Raw genomic sequence first — 18,821 nt, 5'->3', positions numbered from 1 at the left:
TGCCTTTAAATGCTCGTACTATAGAGCTGCTTTGTAATCCCTGACGAAAACGCAGTAAAATAAAGAATAGCAAAGACAGGATCAGATTTAGATTTTGACCCCAAAACCCCCTGTTCTTTTTCAGATCTTTTTTGTTTCTCTCAAAGAATAGATGAATGATGAATGAGAGAAACAGGGAACACAACTCTTTGACTTTGAAATTGATCACTTGAGTCAAATTACATCCCACAAGATCAACAAAAACTAAGCAACAACACAACTCCATTCCCTTTTAATTTCTTATGCCACATCAACACTCTTCACCCATGTCGACTCCTCATGCCTCTCTCACACACACCGCTGAACCACATCTGTGAGTCACTGTGCACCTACCTGTCCAGACTCTCAGTCCTGTACAGGAATCTGCTATACTCATCCAGCAGGGACGCGTGTGTTTGCAGGATGATGATGTTGTAAACAACTACAGCCGTCAGCATTATTATCATCTTCAGCTCATAGTTTATCCTCAGGAATACTGAGCAGGAGATGAGGCCCAGGATGCAGCTGTAAATTAAATACTACACAAGCGAAAAAGAAACAAACAGGTTGATTAGTTCAGGCTTTATAGAAGAAAAATGTATTTATATTGAGTTGTTATCATGACAACATTTACTTTCACTTACAGGAAGGTAGAAATTGTTTTTGTCGGCAAATTGTCCGTTGGGGTAAAACAGTGTTTCATTGGATGAATTGTAAACAGGAACTTGAGCCAACACACTGTCTTCCAAAAAGAACTAGAAGAAAAAACACAAAAACACAAAGTCAGGGTTTGTCTTATTTTTGGGTTAGTGATAAAAGTTCATTTTCAAAATGTATTTTAAAATCCACCACAGAAAAAGACCAAACCATTGATATGCAAATGCAATTCATATGCAATTCCTCTGTCCGCTTGCCTTGCACATGAGCATGTGAAAAGACCAACTGGTCTACACTTTACTTGCAGGAGGAAGATAGAATCTTGTTAGCTAAGAGGCCGGTAAGTGACAACCATTCAATGATGTCCTTTAAAGTGAACCTGCAGGATAAGATGAGGATTGGCTGCCGCGCTGAGCAATGCCAAGTTAATTTCGTCCATCCGCCCGGAGCGACTGACCCACGTCAGGTGAAAAAACACGATTTTAATCTCTGGAATCGATTTGTGTGAAGGTCTAAACCAGGGTCCTGACACCGTGCAACGTGCCCACAAGCCTCAAGCTACTATCCCACCCTTATTCAAGCCTTTTTATTTCTGCCTCTCCATAGAAATAAAGCTCTATCCCCAACAGCGTCCAGTGTCCCCTTATCTTTGGCACAGTTATGCCGGGAAACAATTTTCATTTTAGATTCTTTGAAAAACAAATAGCTTAACAAAACAGAACATTTAGAGGGAAAACATTTTCTGTAGTTAATTGTGTGGTTAGAAAATCCAAGGTGTTTGAAGAAGGAATGCAAAGTATAATATCAGTTAAATACCAATTGAATCCACAGCCCTTGACGGTGAGCGAGATATATTTACTATTGTGGCACTACATCCTATTATATATCCAAGACATAGAGATATTTTTATATTAATGCAAATCTTTGAAAAACTACAACACTGAAAAGAAATCTATGTAAAATCAGTTTTTTTGACTGGCTATCTACAGCAACACGTTGTATTCAACTACCTTTTGATTACACTGCAGTAACACACAATGGAGTGTTTTGTGATAGGTTGTGATACTTCATTTCTAGTGAATGCCTAATTGGTGTTATCGCTCCCTGACGGCAGCACCTACACACAAAGGCTTACCATGTTGAAGACTGCCATTATGAGTATTAGAGTCGTGGTTGTCATGGTGAGAGTGATGCGGGGCCATGGCTTGTTGGCAATAATGACTGATGACCGCAGCAGCCACGTCCAAGAAGTAGAGGCACTTTTACTGCAGTGCTGCAGGGACACGTACAAACAACAACAACACAACAACAAAAGAACGTATGAGTCTAGGTACACAAGAGGATGGTGAGATACTGAAGGCTGTAAACATGTTTCCACAAAAAGAGAAGAAGCAGAGAGGCACAAAAGCTCATTTGGACTCATCAGAATAAATTATATATATATATGTGTGTGTGTGTGTGTGTTTGTGTGTGTATTTGTGTGTGTGTGTGTATGAACAGACATGTACACGACAACAAATTCATTATTTGTGCTCAGTAAGCCCAATTGAAATAAATAGCAAATGCATTAAGTTAAGTAAGTAAATTGCATCACAAGTGCTCACCGACGGGTTCAAGAGGCATACAATCACGGAGAGAGGGTCCTAGCTACTTGACGGTGCACACTACAATCTATTTGAAACTACATACAATGAAAGCAATGTCAAATGACAAATACAAGTGTTTCCATCATGTACAGTACATAATGATCAGTGCAATCAGTACATACAGCCACCAAATAACCCTTCCTGTAACGATAACTTAATCATAGCAGCAAAGACCAGGAGTTACGGTTTCCACTGAAGCAAACTCTATTTATCATTTATCTTTGTGTACAAGTGACAACTGATCGAAAGTTGAAGTTATTCCCTCAAGCACTCAGATATCACACTCAAGAGGCTAAAAACTGTTTTTTTAAGGCCATTGTGACCTTTGACCACTGAAAGTTAATCAGTGACTCCAAGTGAATTTTACCAGATGTGGTCAGTCCTAATATTTTACATTCACAGGCACATGAGGTCACTGTGACTTTAACCTTTGACCTCCAGGCACCAACATCGAATCAGTTCATATTTGAGTCAATGTGAAGGTTTGACATCAATTTCAGGAAGATCTTTAACATGCTGTGTGATGCCACTGGACCTTGGCCTTTGACCTTTTGACCATCAAAAGAAACTTAGTTCAAGTGAATGTTTATACCAAATCGAGGCGTTCTGGAGATATCGCATTCACAAGGCAAATAATGTGCTTTGTGTGGTCACAGTGACCTTTGACCACGAAATCCCATTCAGGTCATCCTTGAGTCTGAGTGAATGCTAGTGACACATGTAAAATAGTGGGACGCAATGTTGTTGTGAAAAATAGGTATTTGTAAATGTTTTTGTCACCTCTCGTCCTGTACTTCAAATAATAGAATGATTTTTGTCCTCATGTTTGTAATCAATAATCAATAAAAACACCAGGGTCACTATCCTCGTGGTTAAATATCCTGTGCGCAGGGAGCCTAACCGTGCGCAATTGTGTGTTAAATAAATAAATCTCAACTGCTCTGCATCACAAAGAAGTTGAGTACTTAGGCAGTCAAAGGGGGTTGGTGTAGTGATTTTCAATGCACAAGGTCAAGATTAGTTTTGACCATAGGACCACACAAGCCACTTGTGTTAGAGTAAGAGGGACTTAATGGGCCTTTAAGATGACCAAAGGGGCATTTGGACCACTCATGTGATCAATCACGTTTTAACATAGAGGGGCACGAGTTAAAACAGTGAAGTAGAAAATGGATTTACTCACCATAAAGTGCCCGATGAAACAAATAAAGATGATTAAGGAAAGGATAAGAAAAGCCATTCCAAAGGATATTCCCAAGACAGGTGTTCTAAAAAAAAAGTTGACAGACTTTAGTTGACTCAAACATTCATGTCCTCAAAAATGTAAAAATAAATGTTATCAACAGAAATTAAAACATTATGTTAAAACCAATGTTTTTGCATTTGATAGATTGAAATAAAGCACACGTACTTTGGAAGGACGAGAATCTGCACAATGAAAATGCAGAAAAAGATCAAACAGGCGCAGGTGACGTAGTATTTAAAGGCAGGCAAGGTTGTTGCTCTGTACTGAAAGATTCAAAAGAAGGTTCAAGGTACCACAAGTGCATAAAAAAGAGCAAATATTAACGGCATGTTCTGTAATTCGCTTTTAAAACAAACTACACAACACACATTTATAATATATAACAAGACAAGAATTATAATCATGTAGTTCAACTGCCTCTTACCTCCTTCTCCAAGGATTTGTTGTGAAAGAATAACGATATTCTTTGGATGTCCTCAGACTTTAGCCACTGTCTGGAGACATATAGGCCGTATAAATTAAAACATTTTACTTTATAATGATAAAGTACAGTTTTATTCAATATTTCTATATTAATATTAAATATTCAGTTAAAAATTGAATAATTTATTACAACCCCAAGAGAGAACAGATATTAGAACAATTTAAATTAAAACCATAATAGTAGCTCCGACAAAGGTTACGTGTTCTACTTGTTATACACTCAGATCTGCATTAACCTTATAAGCTTTAAATCTATGGGACATATTGACGGCCTTAAGGAAAACAAATTAAACCGATTTTTTATCTCTGTTGCTTTCATGTATGCATATGTACAAACTTTTTGTGTTGTAATTATAAAACACATCAAATTATATTGAGCCATTCTTTTAATAACCAATATTGTATGTTCAATGTAACCTGCTATAACAAAATATAAAGCTCTGTCATTAGTGTTTACAAGGAGGTGAGAGGGAGTTTTTTATTTGTTTAAGTGGAAGAAACCTCATCAATAGAATCCTATCCAATTGGAGCTTTGGGCATGTGAGCAAACTAATGAAAAAGATATTAACTCTGTTTTAAGAGATGGAGACAACAAATCAACACTGTGATCGTCTTAGGTGAATTCACAATAGGTCTCGCCCATAAACTTTATGGTCGCACCATCAGTAAATTCTTCCTGATCTTTAGAACTTTGACAGTAACAGTGCACAATCTAAATTCTATAAATTCTCGATCTGAAGATTTAAAGATGACTGTAAAAACATGTGTGGTGATAGATTGTTAGACCACAAGTTGTGTTTAACAAAACGAAATAGTTGCAACAGGACAATGATCCAAAGCAGACTTATAAATCCACCATGAACAGGTTTAAGATTCAAGCTGAGGCTTTTGGAATATAGCTCTAGGCCAGGATTCAGCAACCCGCGGCTCTGGAGCTGCATGAAGCTCTTCAGCCTCCCTGCGGTGGCTCCCTGTGCAGTGTGGTGCATGAAAGCATTCGATAACGATGAAGTGAAGGAGTCAGTTTTCATATGATGAACGTGAGTGATGTTCACACTAGCGAGAATGAACGTAGCTCAGGTTCAACAATGGAAACAGAGAAATACAAAGTTTCTCTGGTCACAGCGGCTCAGTGATCAGAGAAGAAGCTGCAGTTGGTTTGTACTTAGATGGGGTTTCTGTTTCCTCCTCCACGTGACTTATTGTTTGTTTGATTCGCTCCAGAGTTTATTAGACTGCGTCTAAAATGAAAAATGACTCATCATCATTTTGTGCTCAGTACAACACGAGACGCTCACAGTCAGGACTCAGTGAGCGGAGCGACACAGAGACATGATCCGACACCATCGATTAATAACTCAACACATGATCATACATATGTCACATAAAGCATCCCAATGAAAAATGGAACAAATTAATTCTCAGTTCATTTTTGTAACCGTGAACTTTTTGTGTCTGCAAGGGTTGTACTGTATGTTGATGTTTTGTTTACTTTAAAAGGCACAGACTTTTGTGTACACTTTTGCTTTAATGTTGCCATGTTTCATCTGTTCTAAGTTTAGTAGACCCAAACTTTCTAATATGCTACACTTTTTGGACGGTAATATCAAAATGTTACCCTTACTTTTGCGAATTTATCCCATCAAAGGTCCTTATCATCCTCTCGTTAAATTCCTCCTCAAATCTTTTCTTCTGAGACTTTGTCCTGTTAGGGGCGACAAGAAAAAGACACAGAATGTCTTTGAGGTGCACGCAATATTAGTCAGACACTTCAAAGCCTCTTGCAGAAGTCTACTCTTATTAAACATATTGTCATCAGACTGCACTGTGAAGTAGTGAGGATGATCCTGCCTAAGATAGTTGTGCTGGTGCTGTAAAATGAGCAGCTTGCCTTTCTGATCTCCTCTGGAAATGATATTGCCCCATCGGCACATCCTACACATAGAGCAAAAGAGGAGAGAATGGTTAAAAACTACAGCTAAACCTCTTCACCACTTAGATATCAATATACTGCACGGGTAGAAAAAAAAGACACACAGCCGTGTTGATCTTCCCGTTCTCATTAGTCATGCTGTCTCTGTGGTGCAGGTTGGCAAAGGGCTTGGCTGCTCCCCACGACTCCAGGTAGCGGGTCATCCTGACTGAGGCCCTCATCTTTGCTCCGTACACAGTGTGTCTGGGACGGTACTGTTGCTCTGGGCTCCGGCGCTCCACCTGGACAAACAAGGAAACATGTATTAATTGTATTGCATTTTATTCAATGTCCAACGTTTATTTTCTTCAATGTGCTTTGGAACCTTTGGGTTTATGACTAAATAAGTGATGACTCCGTGTTCCTTTAGGTAGGGGTCCCTTTCCTGTCCATCCCCGTCTTCCACCTTATAGGAACTATTTAAGTGCTCCAGTGTCACTGAAGTGATGTGGACTCGTCTGGAACAAACCGAAAGAACAATCAACTAATCATTTTTTTCCTTCAGAATTGAGAGAGGGTTTACCAAAACAATAAAGCTTTATGCTTACTCACCCTGGTACACCTCCTGCCTCCATGTGATTGGCCAATGTGACATCATGTGACCAAACATCATACTGCCACTTCTGAAGTCCAATCACACCACACAGGACATTCCCTGAGTGCACACCAACGCGCATGTTGATGTCAACCCCTGTGGCATCTCTCACTTTCCTGTCATAGACCGAAGAGACTTATTAATATGGAGTAACATAAAAATAATCATTAAGAAATTATTTCCGTCTATGACCTTTATGGTTTATGCAATGAACTGAAACAGTTGGGGAAAAACCAGGTCAGCCAGTTAAAAAGTGCAGTGGCATTTTCAACATTCACTCTCATAGCTAATTCATGCTCAACGCTAGATATACAGGAACAGATGGAGCCTTCTGTCCTCACTTCTAATTTTGTTCGTATTTGTGCGAGTTTTCTAAAAACCTTCGGATAGGTAGAAAACAGACGAACTCTAGCAGTACCATTGGAAAACATTGGGGGCAGTGTAGCTGATAGTTTAGCGATATGACACGAGGAGACATTTCAACAATGGCAACAGATTTTGAGGAGAGGCTTTGTCAGTTGGTAAGAAACCACATGATATGATGTTACTTCACCTGGGCACAGGGACAAGGACTCTCTTAAAAGGTACATTATCACAACCTCCTCCACTGTCACCATTATTGATGTCACAAACTCAAATCGACACTGTCCTCTAGTGAATGTACGGCTTATCAACTGCCCCAATTTAAAGTACAAATTTAAGTATGTGGGCAGGGACACATCGTTTGAAATGGATGTAACTCTTTTCATACATAAAGACATAAGTATTATTGAGCCTCAAGTCCTTCTATTCTGACTATTTGTGTCTAACTGAAGCTTAAGATAAGATAGGATCTCGCATTTACCAACGCAACACATGCAGCTAGATTAGCGATCATGAAAGTACATGTCGGGATGTTTCAATACATGCAGCTCAAAGCTGACTGGGTATTACAGCATATCTGAGCAATCTTTGAATTACCAGTAGTCAAAAGCACCTGACACTCGTGAGTCTTTAGAGTGTTGCTGAGTTAAGAGACACACAATCAGCATAAGGTGAATTTCTAGTCCCATTCGAGCCATAGAATATGAGTTTTCAAAATGATGAATAGGCCCCATTATTTGTGTCAAAGGTGTAACATTACTGCTGTAAAATTTAGGGATATTCTAGCCCCGACATGTGGTTGAGTAACAGAGAAGCACGCATTTCAAAAACACGGCTGTCCTGCTTTAGCTGCACTCTTATGTAACTGGCACTTACTTGATGGCTTCGCACATGTCCAGACCCATTTTCACACAGTTCTTCGCATGGTTTGGTAAAGACTCTGGCAGCCCGGACACACAGTAGTAACAGTCGCCAAGGATTTTGATCCGCATACATTCATTCTCCTGGTATTTACAAAGGTGGAACACAGGTTCAGATAAAAGATCCAGCTGGCAGATTTTCAATTTAAACACAGAAAATAAGCCTTTTAGGGATAAATGCCTCCTCAGATTTCTTATATTCAACAGGCTTTGTACTGTAGTTATAGTGTGTTATCATCCATTAGCTATTTCTGTTTGTAAAAAAATTCTATATTGTATGACTCAATAAGCTGTTGTTCCTAGAGTTGGAGGGGCTCATATTAAAACCTGATGAATCATGTTCACCACTTGTTCTTTTTGTTGAGATGTTCGTGCTACAAACTACATCATAATCCGCACTGCAAATGACTCAGTGTAAAGTTCAATCATCCATGTTTGACCGGGTGTTTACAGAAATAACACAAATCCATCGGGAAGCAACAAATAGTGATGCCAGTGAGACACATCACAAAAAGCAGATAAAACCAAAAGTACAAAATAAGATGTTAGCAATTGTTTAGTAAAATAGACTAAATTAGCATATGTGACAGGGTTTGATAATCTGATGTTTACCTTTGCAATTTGATCGAATTTGCCAAACAACTCATTCAGCATGTGCACCAGCTCTCCAGGTGAACAGTCACTGGCCAGCCGTGTGAATCCAACTATATCGGCATACAGTATACTAGAAGTGGAAAAACATATTTTGATCAATATACTGAAAAATCATACTTCCATAACTGTAAGACATTAGAGCTGCTTGTATGTAAATCTGATCATGACAGTACTGCTTGATCACATAAATTCAAATAAACAACACATGCCTGACATTTGTGTGCCTCTGCACATAAAGGTTGTGAAAATTGTTTGTGTTCTCCATCTGGCCAAAGTTCGGTCCCTTCAGTCTCTGGATGATCTCAGCTTTCATCACACGGGCAATGTGAGCCGGCAGCAGCGACAACAGGAGACGCTCCTAATGGCAACCACACAATAAGAAAAGCAGTAGCAGGAGGATGTTTAGAAAATAAAAATAAAAATAAATAAATAGGAATCTGCTTATTTCAGTGAATTATTATGTATATAAAAAAAATCACATAGGACTACATGTCATTTCTGGTCAGCAACCACAGATCCCCAGCAGTTACTTTCTCAGGGACAAATTTCTAGGCTATGCCAGTGGCATTAAATAGAATTAGAAGTCCTTAAAATGCAAATCAAGAACAAATCTTTGACTTAATTAACAAAACTAACTAATTTCCAACATCTGGACATTTATTATATGTAATCAGCATATAATGATCAAAGACTGGCCAACTGAAAAAGTTTAACCAACTGATATTTAAATAAATGTTGTCCCCAAACAATTCTGAAGTATAACTTTTGACGACAGCAGGCAGATGAAAGCTGTTACCATTATGTCACCAGTCTCCATGAATACATCCACTCCTTAGTGAATTTAGTCAAGCACCACATTGTGTCAGCTTCCTTCCTGTTACTCAAAATGATGATCAATTAAATTTCTTTTTTTGACTGTTCATTATAATTTTTTTGCTGTGACCAGAAGTCAAACTGAGCCCTTACTTTTTTAGTAAGTGGTAGCTTACCCACTTCTCTGTGGTTACTGTTGGTTTTACTCGAAGACATCCAGCGCAATAATTAGCAATTAAAACTTCTCTTTGGGTAAGGAGAGGTTCAAGATGGGAGAATACACTTAATTAAGCAAATGTCACCTCCAACTTGACTTGTTTTCTGCACCATTGATCAGAGGGCTCAGAGGGTTCGTTCCTACCGGGAGGAGAGGTCCACGGTGGCTGCTAACAAACTCTGCCTCGACTTTCGGTTTATGATGAATTTGCATAGAGCCCCTCAGAACACTAGTACTGAAAACATATGCACTGAGTGTACTGCAGGGCACTCTGGATAAAAGCAGGCAGCATACAGTATGAGTGCACGGAGCGCTCGGGAGAAATGTGGCTCTGCCCTGTTCAAACCATCTGTCAAAAACAAAAGCAGCACTCCGGGGCTACTGGAAAACCCAAGGCATTTTCAGCTCCACTCACGGCAGCTGTAGCAGAACAAGGGATAACCAGCTCCACTCCACGCCTAGGCTATTACCAGGACTAGTGGTGCAGCAGCAGTCAATTTTACAAGAGTAGCATTGTTATTTCACAAGGATGAAGTCATAATACAATGAGAAAAAAGTTGAAAGTTTACATGACTATATCATTGTAGACAGGAGGATCAGCCTGTCCCTGGTGTGAAATTTAACAAGCATATTTTTAAGTTAAACATCAGGTTAGGTTTCACAAATTAAGGCTCATCGGCTCCACATTATTTGGACTTTAAAAGACTGTGCAAGAAACGGTCTATTCCAAATAAAGAAACATCGACTTTGAGGAAATTGCTTCTATTTGTTGAAGGACATGTTTGGTGGTGGTCGACTGCAGAGATTCAGTGCAACAGAAACTACATAATATGTTACATTCCACTCTTCAAATGTGTATAGTCGGGGAAAGAGAATACGACCTGCTGACTCTAGTCATGTAATAATGAGACCTGTCCCTTTTATGTTTTTGTCAAAGTCTTATCTCCAGTATTTGACAAAATGCATGTTACCACCAATATATTTAACAAAAGCTGCATGGTCCTTTTTTATGGATTGATCTCATGTAAATGCATAGAACTGATTTGATAACCAAGAAACATTCTAATGCTGCACAGGACAAACCTAAACACTACACATTACTGCAGAAAAACATGCAAAGGGCTCCAGGAATTGACATTATCAGCACACTAACTGAGCTCATTAACAATGACCACGTTCTGTAAAACACCACCCCCGACACCAATTCTCTGGGGACTCTGTCTTTTCTTAAAGCACAGGAATCAGGCACCGACAGTTATATGCAGAGCTGAGAGATTGTAGATAAAGTCCTCAGGGCACAACGAGCTGAGAAACTGAATGTTTAACACCATTAATGTTTAGCACCATTAAGGCTGTGACACACATACTGATGACACAAATAATTTTTAGATGCAAAGTTTCAGTGAAGATGAATTGGGTAAAAAAAAAAAGACGTCGGCAGTTTCACTCAAGGGCAGCATTAAAATGGTAATGAAAAATATATCCCCACAAAAAGAGAAACAAAACTTTGCATCAACATCAGTTCTTTTGCTCAGATTTTGATATGGTGTTATTACCCAAGGAGTTTCCATGTTAATTTGTCATCTAACACAGTTATTGTCGTCATCGTAACCATTACCCATGTTACATGATCCATTGCACATTCATGCTCCTCATTACTATAATCCCCCCTGTAATCAAAGAACTATCACCACCTACATCTGACACATAATCTCACACCCTAACCCCCTAACCCTTAACACTTTACCTGTTGTCTCTTCTCAAACTCCAGTTTTATTGGGGACTTGATGCAGTTGCAGGTGTCCTGATAAGTCTGTTTTAGTGCCAACTCCATCAGATGCTTGTGGTACGCCCCTGCCATGTTTCCACACAAGAAAATGATGATATTGGCCAAAATCTGCAGGACAGACAAAAATAGTGTTAGATATATACCGGAAAACAGTGATGTTAATGGGGGGTAAAACTGGTAAACTGACAATTTCTAGAATGAGCAGAAACTAAGCTGAATAGGGAAATGCATTCAACATTACTGTGTGTTTGTGTATTTTCTATTGTATTGTACATTTTTGTAAACTGTACCTACTGTACTGAACAAGGGCCTGGCCATATACATATAGCTAGTGTCTTATATCCCGATCTGCCTAATAAAATCATACATGCCGAAAAAACTGTAAAATAATTAAATTAGACATATATGCACCAACCATTATAAAAAAGAAAAGATGATCCCGCACTCTTCAGCATCACAAAAGGTTCCGTTTATTTGTATTTATTATCATGTAGAAGGTTTTATAAACATGAGTGAAACACAGTTCTAGAGACCATCTTGCGATGACATGAACCAGAGGTGACACCAGTAAACACGATGTTCTGAACCATGAATACTATCATTACTACCTTATCACGTAATTACTCAGTAGTCATTACTACATGATTACATGAGTACTCGCCTCTTCATCCTCAGACTTCATTTTGTTCTTGACCACACAGCTGTAAAGTTTCATGACTGCATCTTTTGCTAGTTTCTGCAGAGAATTTTGCCATATCAACAATCACACCACACAGACACACACATAGTTGCAGCTGATAATAAGATGCATTATATATTAAGAATCATATACAACAACAAAGGAGAAAATTATTATACTGCGTTTAAACATGTAAAAAGCACAAAAGCTTATTACGGCCATTGTTGGCAAACTAAAATAAATAAGGGAGCTAAGGGGAGTGGGGCTAATATTGCAACATTTTTGTGATGAACTTATAGCCTGGATGCCAGACGAACTTAGCCCCGCCCACAACATTTTAGGTCGGGCAGTTCGGTCTGGAGTCGCTCCGTTGAGGAAAAAAATTATGGCCCGACCGGGCCAATCAGATTGTCAGGGCGGGCTTTATACGATGATTGACAGATGATCAACGGTAACGTAATCAACCACGTCATCAAGGGCCCTTGGGTTGAATTCGTTTTCAACAAACATGCCTGCCGCTGGCGAGCTGAGATGTGTAGATGCTGCCATTGAGTCTGTTTTAGAAGACATCGACAGCGCATTCATTTTGAAAGAGGAACACAGAACGTGGAGGCGACGCCAAAGCACCACGCTAATCCCTATCGCCCCGGCGCTTGGCTGTTCACAACGGACACTGAAGCGACGCTGAACCGCCGGGCAGCGCTAATAATATCATCCATTGATCCAGTAGATCGCTGAACGGCTTTGTGCCAGTCACACCGGAGGCTGAAGCACCGCGCTGCGCCAAGGCTGCCTCGCGGTGCTTCAGCCTCCGGTGTGACCGGCACAAAGTTTTAACATGGGAGTGGATGGGAGCCAGCTGTTATTTAAGGCTTGGCGCTGCGCTGAAGTGTCCGGTGTGAACCCGGCGTTAGTAAATAACTCACAATGCGTTGCTTAGCATACGTCACATACTACGTTGCTCTGATTGGTTGTAGGTCTATCCAATTGAGCGAAGAAGAATTTTACTTTCTGGTCAGTTGAAACACGCCCCATAATCACAGCCCAATGGAACGGTCTCAGACTCACATTCTGACTAGAATTGTGAGTCTGACAACGTCAGGCTAATGAACTTACACAAAAATAAAAATTCTCTGAAATGTGGGAAACACTCAAATATTGCCTGAGATTGAAGTAAGAACTTTTGTGCATTAGAAACTACAACACAAGGATATCACTGGTTACATCTACAGGCAATTCAAATGGGGATTTGTAACCTTTATTTCCTACAGTTTCAGGATCACCTCATGTTTGCCTGTTTGTCTGTTCAACTCTCTGCTTGCCACGCTCGCCGTGCGATGCACCTCTCCATTAACAGCTCATCCCAACTGGTCTCAAGCTTCACTTAACCCCCTGGCTCCATCAGCCTGCTCCCTGCGCTCATACGTCAGCCTTCTTTGGCTCCATCCTGCAAACCGTCTTTCCCTCTTTGACCTGAGTGTTTTCCTGCAAAACCGCTTGACTCACCAAAAGTATATAATCCTTGTTTGGCATCGTACTTATATATGAAATATTGGGTTTTTCCCACCTGTATTATAATCTGACAATCTGAAAGCCTACTCAAAAACAGGAAAGTTTTGTGGAAAGAATTTTGAAGGAAAAATGTAGTTTGATATTCACTCCCCCTATAAAAACTAACAATAATAATAATACTATTCAGTGTATGGTCAAAACATTATTGTAAAAATATATATGTAGAGCAATTCAGACCATCTTCAATACACAAAGCAAAAGATTTCAAAGCTGTAGCCCTTATCTCACCAGAGGCAAATTACATTACCAGATACGAGCCCATTATGCTCTTTGGGCTGTTCCATTTCCTTTAGTGTCATATATTGTCTGTACAAGGAATAATAAGACCAAAAGGAGTTCTCTCCCATAAAGAACACTGCTAGCTTATTTTGCCATAAAGCACCTACATCACCCAGTACCATGTAAATTGACCCCCTACCCGCTAGCAATTCATTACCTATACCACTTTATCCTTTGAGGGTCACACAGGGGGACTGGAGCCATAGAGTGGGTGAGAAGCGAGTACACCCTAAACGGGTGGCCAGCGTATTAAAGGGCCAACATATATAGACCACACCCACAGACAATTACATTACATTACATTACATTTCATTTAGCTGACGCTTTTATCCAAAGCGACTTACAATAAGTGCATCAACCCCGAGGGTACAGACCCAGGACGACAAGAATCAAGAAAGTACAATTTCTTCAAAATAAAGCAAAGCTACAAAGTTTCTTTGAAACTAACACTTTAGTGTTAGTTTCAAAGAGTTGTTAGTGTGTTTTTTTATTATTTTTTATTATTCAAGGTGAAGTCGGAAGAGGTGTGTTTTTAGTTTTCAGCGGAAGATATGTAGACTTTCAGATGTCTACATCTGAAAGTCCGGATGTCTATGGGGAGCTCATTCCACCATCTAGGAGCCAGGAGAGCAAATAGTCTTGATTGTTTAGCTTGCAGTGAGGGAGCAACGAGCCGATTAGCCGAATCAGAGCGGAGTGAACGAGCTGGGGTTGAACGTTTAACTATGTCCTGGATGTAGACTGGACCTGATCCGTTCACAGCATGGTATGCAAGTACTAGTGTTTTGAACCGGATGCGAGCAACCACTGGTAGCCAGTGAAGGGAGCGGAGGAGCGGAGTAGTGTGAGTGAATTTAGGTTGGTTAAAAACCAGTATAGCTGCTGCATTCTGGATGAGCTGCAAAGGTTGGATGGCAATAGCAGGTAGACCTGCCAGGAGGGAGTTGCAGTAATCTAGGCGTGAGATGACGCCTAGACAATTAAGAGTCTCCAATTAATTTAACTCCACTCCGCATTTCTTTTGACTGAGAGGAAGCCTCTAGGGAAGGGGCATGACATTTCTGATATATCAAAAGGTTTATCAATCACAAAAGATTTGTCGAGCTGACCAATCCCAAACCGAACAATTGCATTATCTTATATTACTTATATTTAGGTGAAAATCTTTCCTACTCTGACCTTTTCCCTTGGCCTTAAAAATGTACCAATTCTTTTCTCATAGCTTGTATACATTGCCTTGGATGTAAGGACAATATATACTACACCAACATGCTCCATCACTTTATTGCTTCAATATATTGGGGCTCGAGTCCAAAGCTTTAAAAAAAAACTCTCAAGGGAGAAATGAGTGAACGGCTTTTTCTCAAGAGTACGAGACCTTTGTAAATGAGATCTTGCAGTGATGTCGACACCCTGCATCACACACAGTATTCTAGGACAATGTGGAATTAAGAAGCAAAACAGCTTTCATTTAATTGTCTTGTGAGTCAGTTATTTAAAAGGAAACGCTGATGACATCGAAATAAAGATATACAGTAGAATGGTAAGTAAAGGAAATTAGATGTGTGTGACCCCTCTACTGCCCCCACTAAGGTGTTTATTACCTAAAAGTGGCATTGTGTATTCCCTGCACCAGCTTTACTGCGGCTTGATCAGATTTACCTCTGCCCTGTAGATGGAGTAAAAAAAAGAAAGGCAACAAACACTATGTAACAAATAAACACAGTGGCTAATTATGTGCCCACACCTCTTGTCTACATCCATGCTCTCTAATGAGCTCAGGTTCACTGCACAAAGGGAAGCCTGTCTGTTCTCTAATTAGTGTGATAACAGCAAGCACCACACCCCACTACAGGCTCCATTTGGCCATGGCACGGCTTATAAGATGCTGCTGCCGTTAATGATGCCCACAGAAGGATCACTGATGAGATAGATCAATAACAATACCACAATAAATCTAAAGTGATTATCTTTATTGTAATAACAAGTGATTTTACGAGTGATTAGCCGAGCGTCTCCTGACTCATTGTGCTCCACAGAGACAATATCCTGCAATATCAGCAGAGAATACAACAAGTGCTGTGTTGAATCCGATGCTTGAGGATAAGTTGCAGTAATATGTTTACTGCAACCAAACGTATTCAATATACCCACAGAGTGAAATTGCAGTCTGTGAGAAGTTCAGTCTATTGGGTTTATTCTCAATTCAAAACAGTGGTTTACTTTCACTCTCCCTCCACGTATTAATCATGGCAGCGATATACAGGAACGTCCATTAGAGGAGTTGTTATGTTACGTGGCCCAGTAAAGACAGGTGAATGTATTAAGACCCAGGAGGGCTTCTGGTACTGATCTCAATATGTTTGCAATTTAAAGCAAATGGACAATTTAATAGTTCTCTCCCATCGCTTTTTTATAATTATATTCTTTTGCTCCCTCTCCGTCTCTTAGTCATACTCCCGTTCGCTCGTCTGCCTGCCTTGTCTGATTCTCACCAATTTCCCTTTCACTTATAGTCTCCGTCTTTCCTTCTTGCATAATGGTGACCTCACTGACAGACTGATCATCGGCAAATTGCTCACTCTTTTCTGACGTTAATGTGCCCAAAAGATTGACTTTATATGACAGGGGTAATCAGCCTGTGACCTTCTGCACAAAGAGCAATCATTTTATTTCTGGAATCCAATACTCTCACTTTCTCTAAATCATACTGTCCATGTCATTTCATGCTCAAAAAATGTATGATGGGAAAATGTCTACATTCATTGGTTTGTGTAGTTCTATCAGTCAACTGTCAGTAGACTGATAGAACTACGAGAGCAATTGTACATGGATTTAATTGATTTAATTAGTGGTTCTTTCTTTCAACACTGTAAAGCCATTGAGTCCATCTATTCTAGAATGGCAAGCTAGATCTGCACATAGATGATAATCACATATGGTTGTAAGTGTTTTTGCGACCATGCAGTGACATTGTCAAAACGTTGTCCGTTTGCTGCCACAGTATCAAGGTCCTGCCAATAACACATCCCTGACTAATTGTCAGTCAGTCTAAGCTGTCACTCATGATGTTTATTGCCATTTTTAATAGGCTTTAATAACTCTAAACTAAACTTACTGGGAAAAAACAACACTTGAACAATCATAATTGTGATGGTTACTACATAAAAAAATAAAGGGTTTTTTTAACATGTATCCTTTTTTTCTTTCTACTTCACTACTTTGCTCCATGTCCCATCTACTATGATGGAAGAGGCTTTATGGCCTTTACTACAGCAAGACACCAGGGGGCAATCATGAGGATTTGGCTTCGCTTTTGTGGGTTGTAATGTTGTATGTTCCTGATGAACTTGATGCAGATTTGAGTTTTTATATTGTTTTAAATTGTTGCTTGTTTCTATGATTGTCTTTATTCATGTTGTTGCTTGTTTATTGGTGAGCCAAGGAAAATGTTCCACTTTGGTGGAGGTCAAAGTTCTATTGTAATCTCTTCTATCTTTACATAGAGTGTGGTTCAGATACACATTCGGTTCCAAATTTATATCATATGAAGGTATTATTAACTTTTTTTTCAAAAGCAAACATTAGGGCAGAAGCCATGTGCAATAGTGTGGCTCGAGCTTGGAACTGATTATTTGACTGTTACACAAAGGATAAAAAAAGACAATCTGGGATATGTTGTGTTTTTTTTATTAAAGGCATAACCCATTTATAAGCCTCGTGACCATTTTGCTTTTAATAGAAAGTCTAATGTCTATGGGAATATTGGTCAAAGCACCGAGTTCAGACAAGTACTGAATGACTGAAAGCAAGCACATCCAGATGGGGCCTTTGTTGGCTGCTTTATAAAAGGGTTTTCAGTAGCTCATATATTGTATGCGATATTTTAGGCAACTTTTAAGAAAACCATAAATATAACAAATCTATTTTAAAATGTTCTGACGAACCCCTCATGCAGTAGGTCAAGAAATACCACCTTGTATCATCTGCAGACTGAGCAGAGACAAAATACTTGTAAGTGGTTGACTTCACGTATTAAGTAACATTTAGTTAAACCTGCGTGCTGCCATATTAGCAGACGCCTGTTTGACAAGACACTGACAGCTATCAGACAATCTGAAAAGTCAGCTGTGTGAATCAGTCCATATCGCTCACTGATACACAATTGCAGATAACAGCAGGTTCAGTTGAGATGGCATTGTAAGTGCTTTCAGCCATGCTGGTGAATCCTGGGTTTATCCAAATCAGAGGGAAAACAAACTATACCGTCCTCAAGAGAAACGTGACATGGATCTCTAAGAAACCCAAATCCTGTGTGAGATACAATATAACCGAAGGTCTAATTGCTCCAAGCTCCATTTTAATGTAGTCGGTAAAGGATAGTTAATTAAGCCCTACTTCCCCTTAAACAGGGAATACATGTAATATGCAACAGCTGCTATTCTTTGGGTTAATGTGACGTACTATCAGCTAAAGCTAAAATAAAAGAGCTAGTGCTATGGTGAATTATTGATGATTTGGCACTCAACAATTAATAACAAAGACCACAAATTAAGGCTATTTTCAGTCTAAGAGGGAAGGTTATGATGTAAGAACACTGTGGGCAGCTAATACAGTGAGGTAATCACAACACTTAGTTTAATGTCGGTTTGGATAAAGTCAGGAAAAGAACTCCAGGTCTTTACAAGCACATTCATTAAATCTTGATTGACTTTGAAATAAGGGATCTTCAGAGTATTCGATGCTTTAAAGAGGAACTGTGTAGAAATACCAAAAGACTAAATATCTTATCGTGGATTGGCAGATAATTTTATTCATCTTGCAAGCTTTTAGCAAAGTAGCAAAAATAATTATGCAGCCATGCACCACTGTTTGAAGCTCTATGCAGGAAAAGATAGTATTTTCATATGCACATAAA

At 39.4% G+C, this 18,821-nt stretch overlaps 1 protein-coding gene across 1 annotated transcript in view; it reads right to left on the bottom strand.

Annotated features, from left to right (window-relative positions):
* Window positions 1-18,821, bottom strand: part of adcy2a (adenylate cyclase 2a) — a 52,741-nt gene that overhangs the window by 13,211 nt on the left and 20,709 nt on the right. Inside the window, exons 4-18 of the mRNA XM_053432852.1 lie at window positions 11,332-11,481; window positions 8,764-8,912; window positions 8,513-8,624; window positions 7,857-7,984; window positions 6,575-6,733; window positions 6,348-6,480; window positions 6,088-6,264; window positions 5,942-5,985; window positions 5,675-5,755; window positions 3,992-4,061; window positions 3,733-3,830; window positions 3,505-3,589; window positions 1,811-1,948; window positions 663-773; window positions 373-557 (exon numbers count right to left, since the gene is read on the bottom strand). Coding sequence (XP_053288827.1) covers window positions 373-557; window positions 663-773; window positions 1,811-1,948; window positions 3,505-3,589; window positions 3,733-3,830; window positions 3,992-4,061; window positions 5,675-5,755; window positions 5,942-5,985; window positions 6,088-6,264; window positions 6,348-6,480; window positions 6,575-6,733; window positions 7,857-7,984; window positions 8,513-8,624; window positions 8,764-8,912; window positions 11,332-11,481 — 1,820 coding nt within the window. The remainder of the gene's footprint in view (window positions 1-372; window positions 558-662; window positions 774-1,810; window positions 1,949-3,504; window positions 3,590-3,732; window positions 3,831-3,991; window positions 4,062-5,674; window positions 5,756-5,941; window positions 5,986-6,087; window positions 6,265-6,347; window positions 6,481-6,574; window positions 6,734-7,856; window positions 7,985-8,512; window positions 8,625-8,763; window positions 8,913-11,331; window positions 11,482-18,821) is intronic.

The sequence above is a fragment of the Pleuronectes platessa genome, chromosome 10, assembly GCF_947347685.1.
Source record: "Pleuronectes platessa chromosome 10, fPlePla1.1, whole genome shotgun sequence".
In the NCBI taxonomy this organism is placed as follows: domain Eukaryota; kingdom Metazoa; phylum Chordata; class Actinopteri; order Pleuronectiformes; family Pleuronectidae; genus Pleuronectes; species Pleuronectes platessa.
Note: the sequence above shows the minus strand (reverse complement) of the source record. Positions and strands in the feature narration are given on the sequence as shown.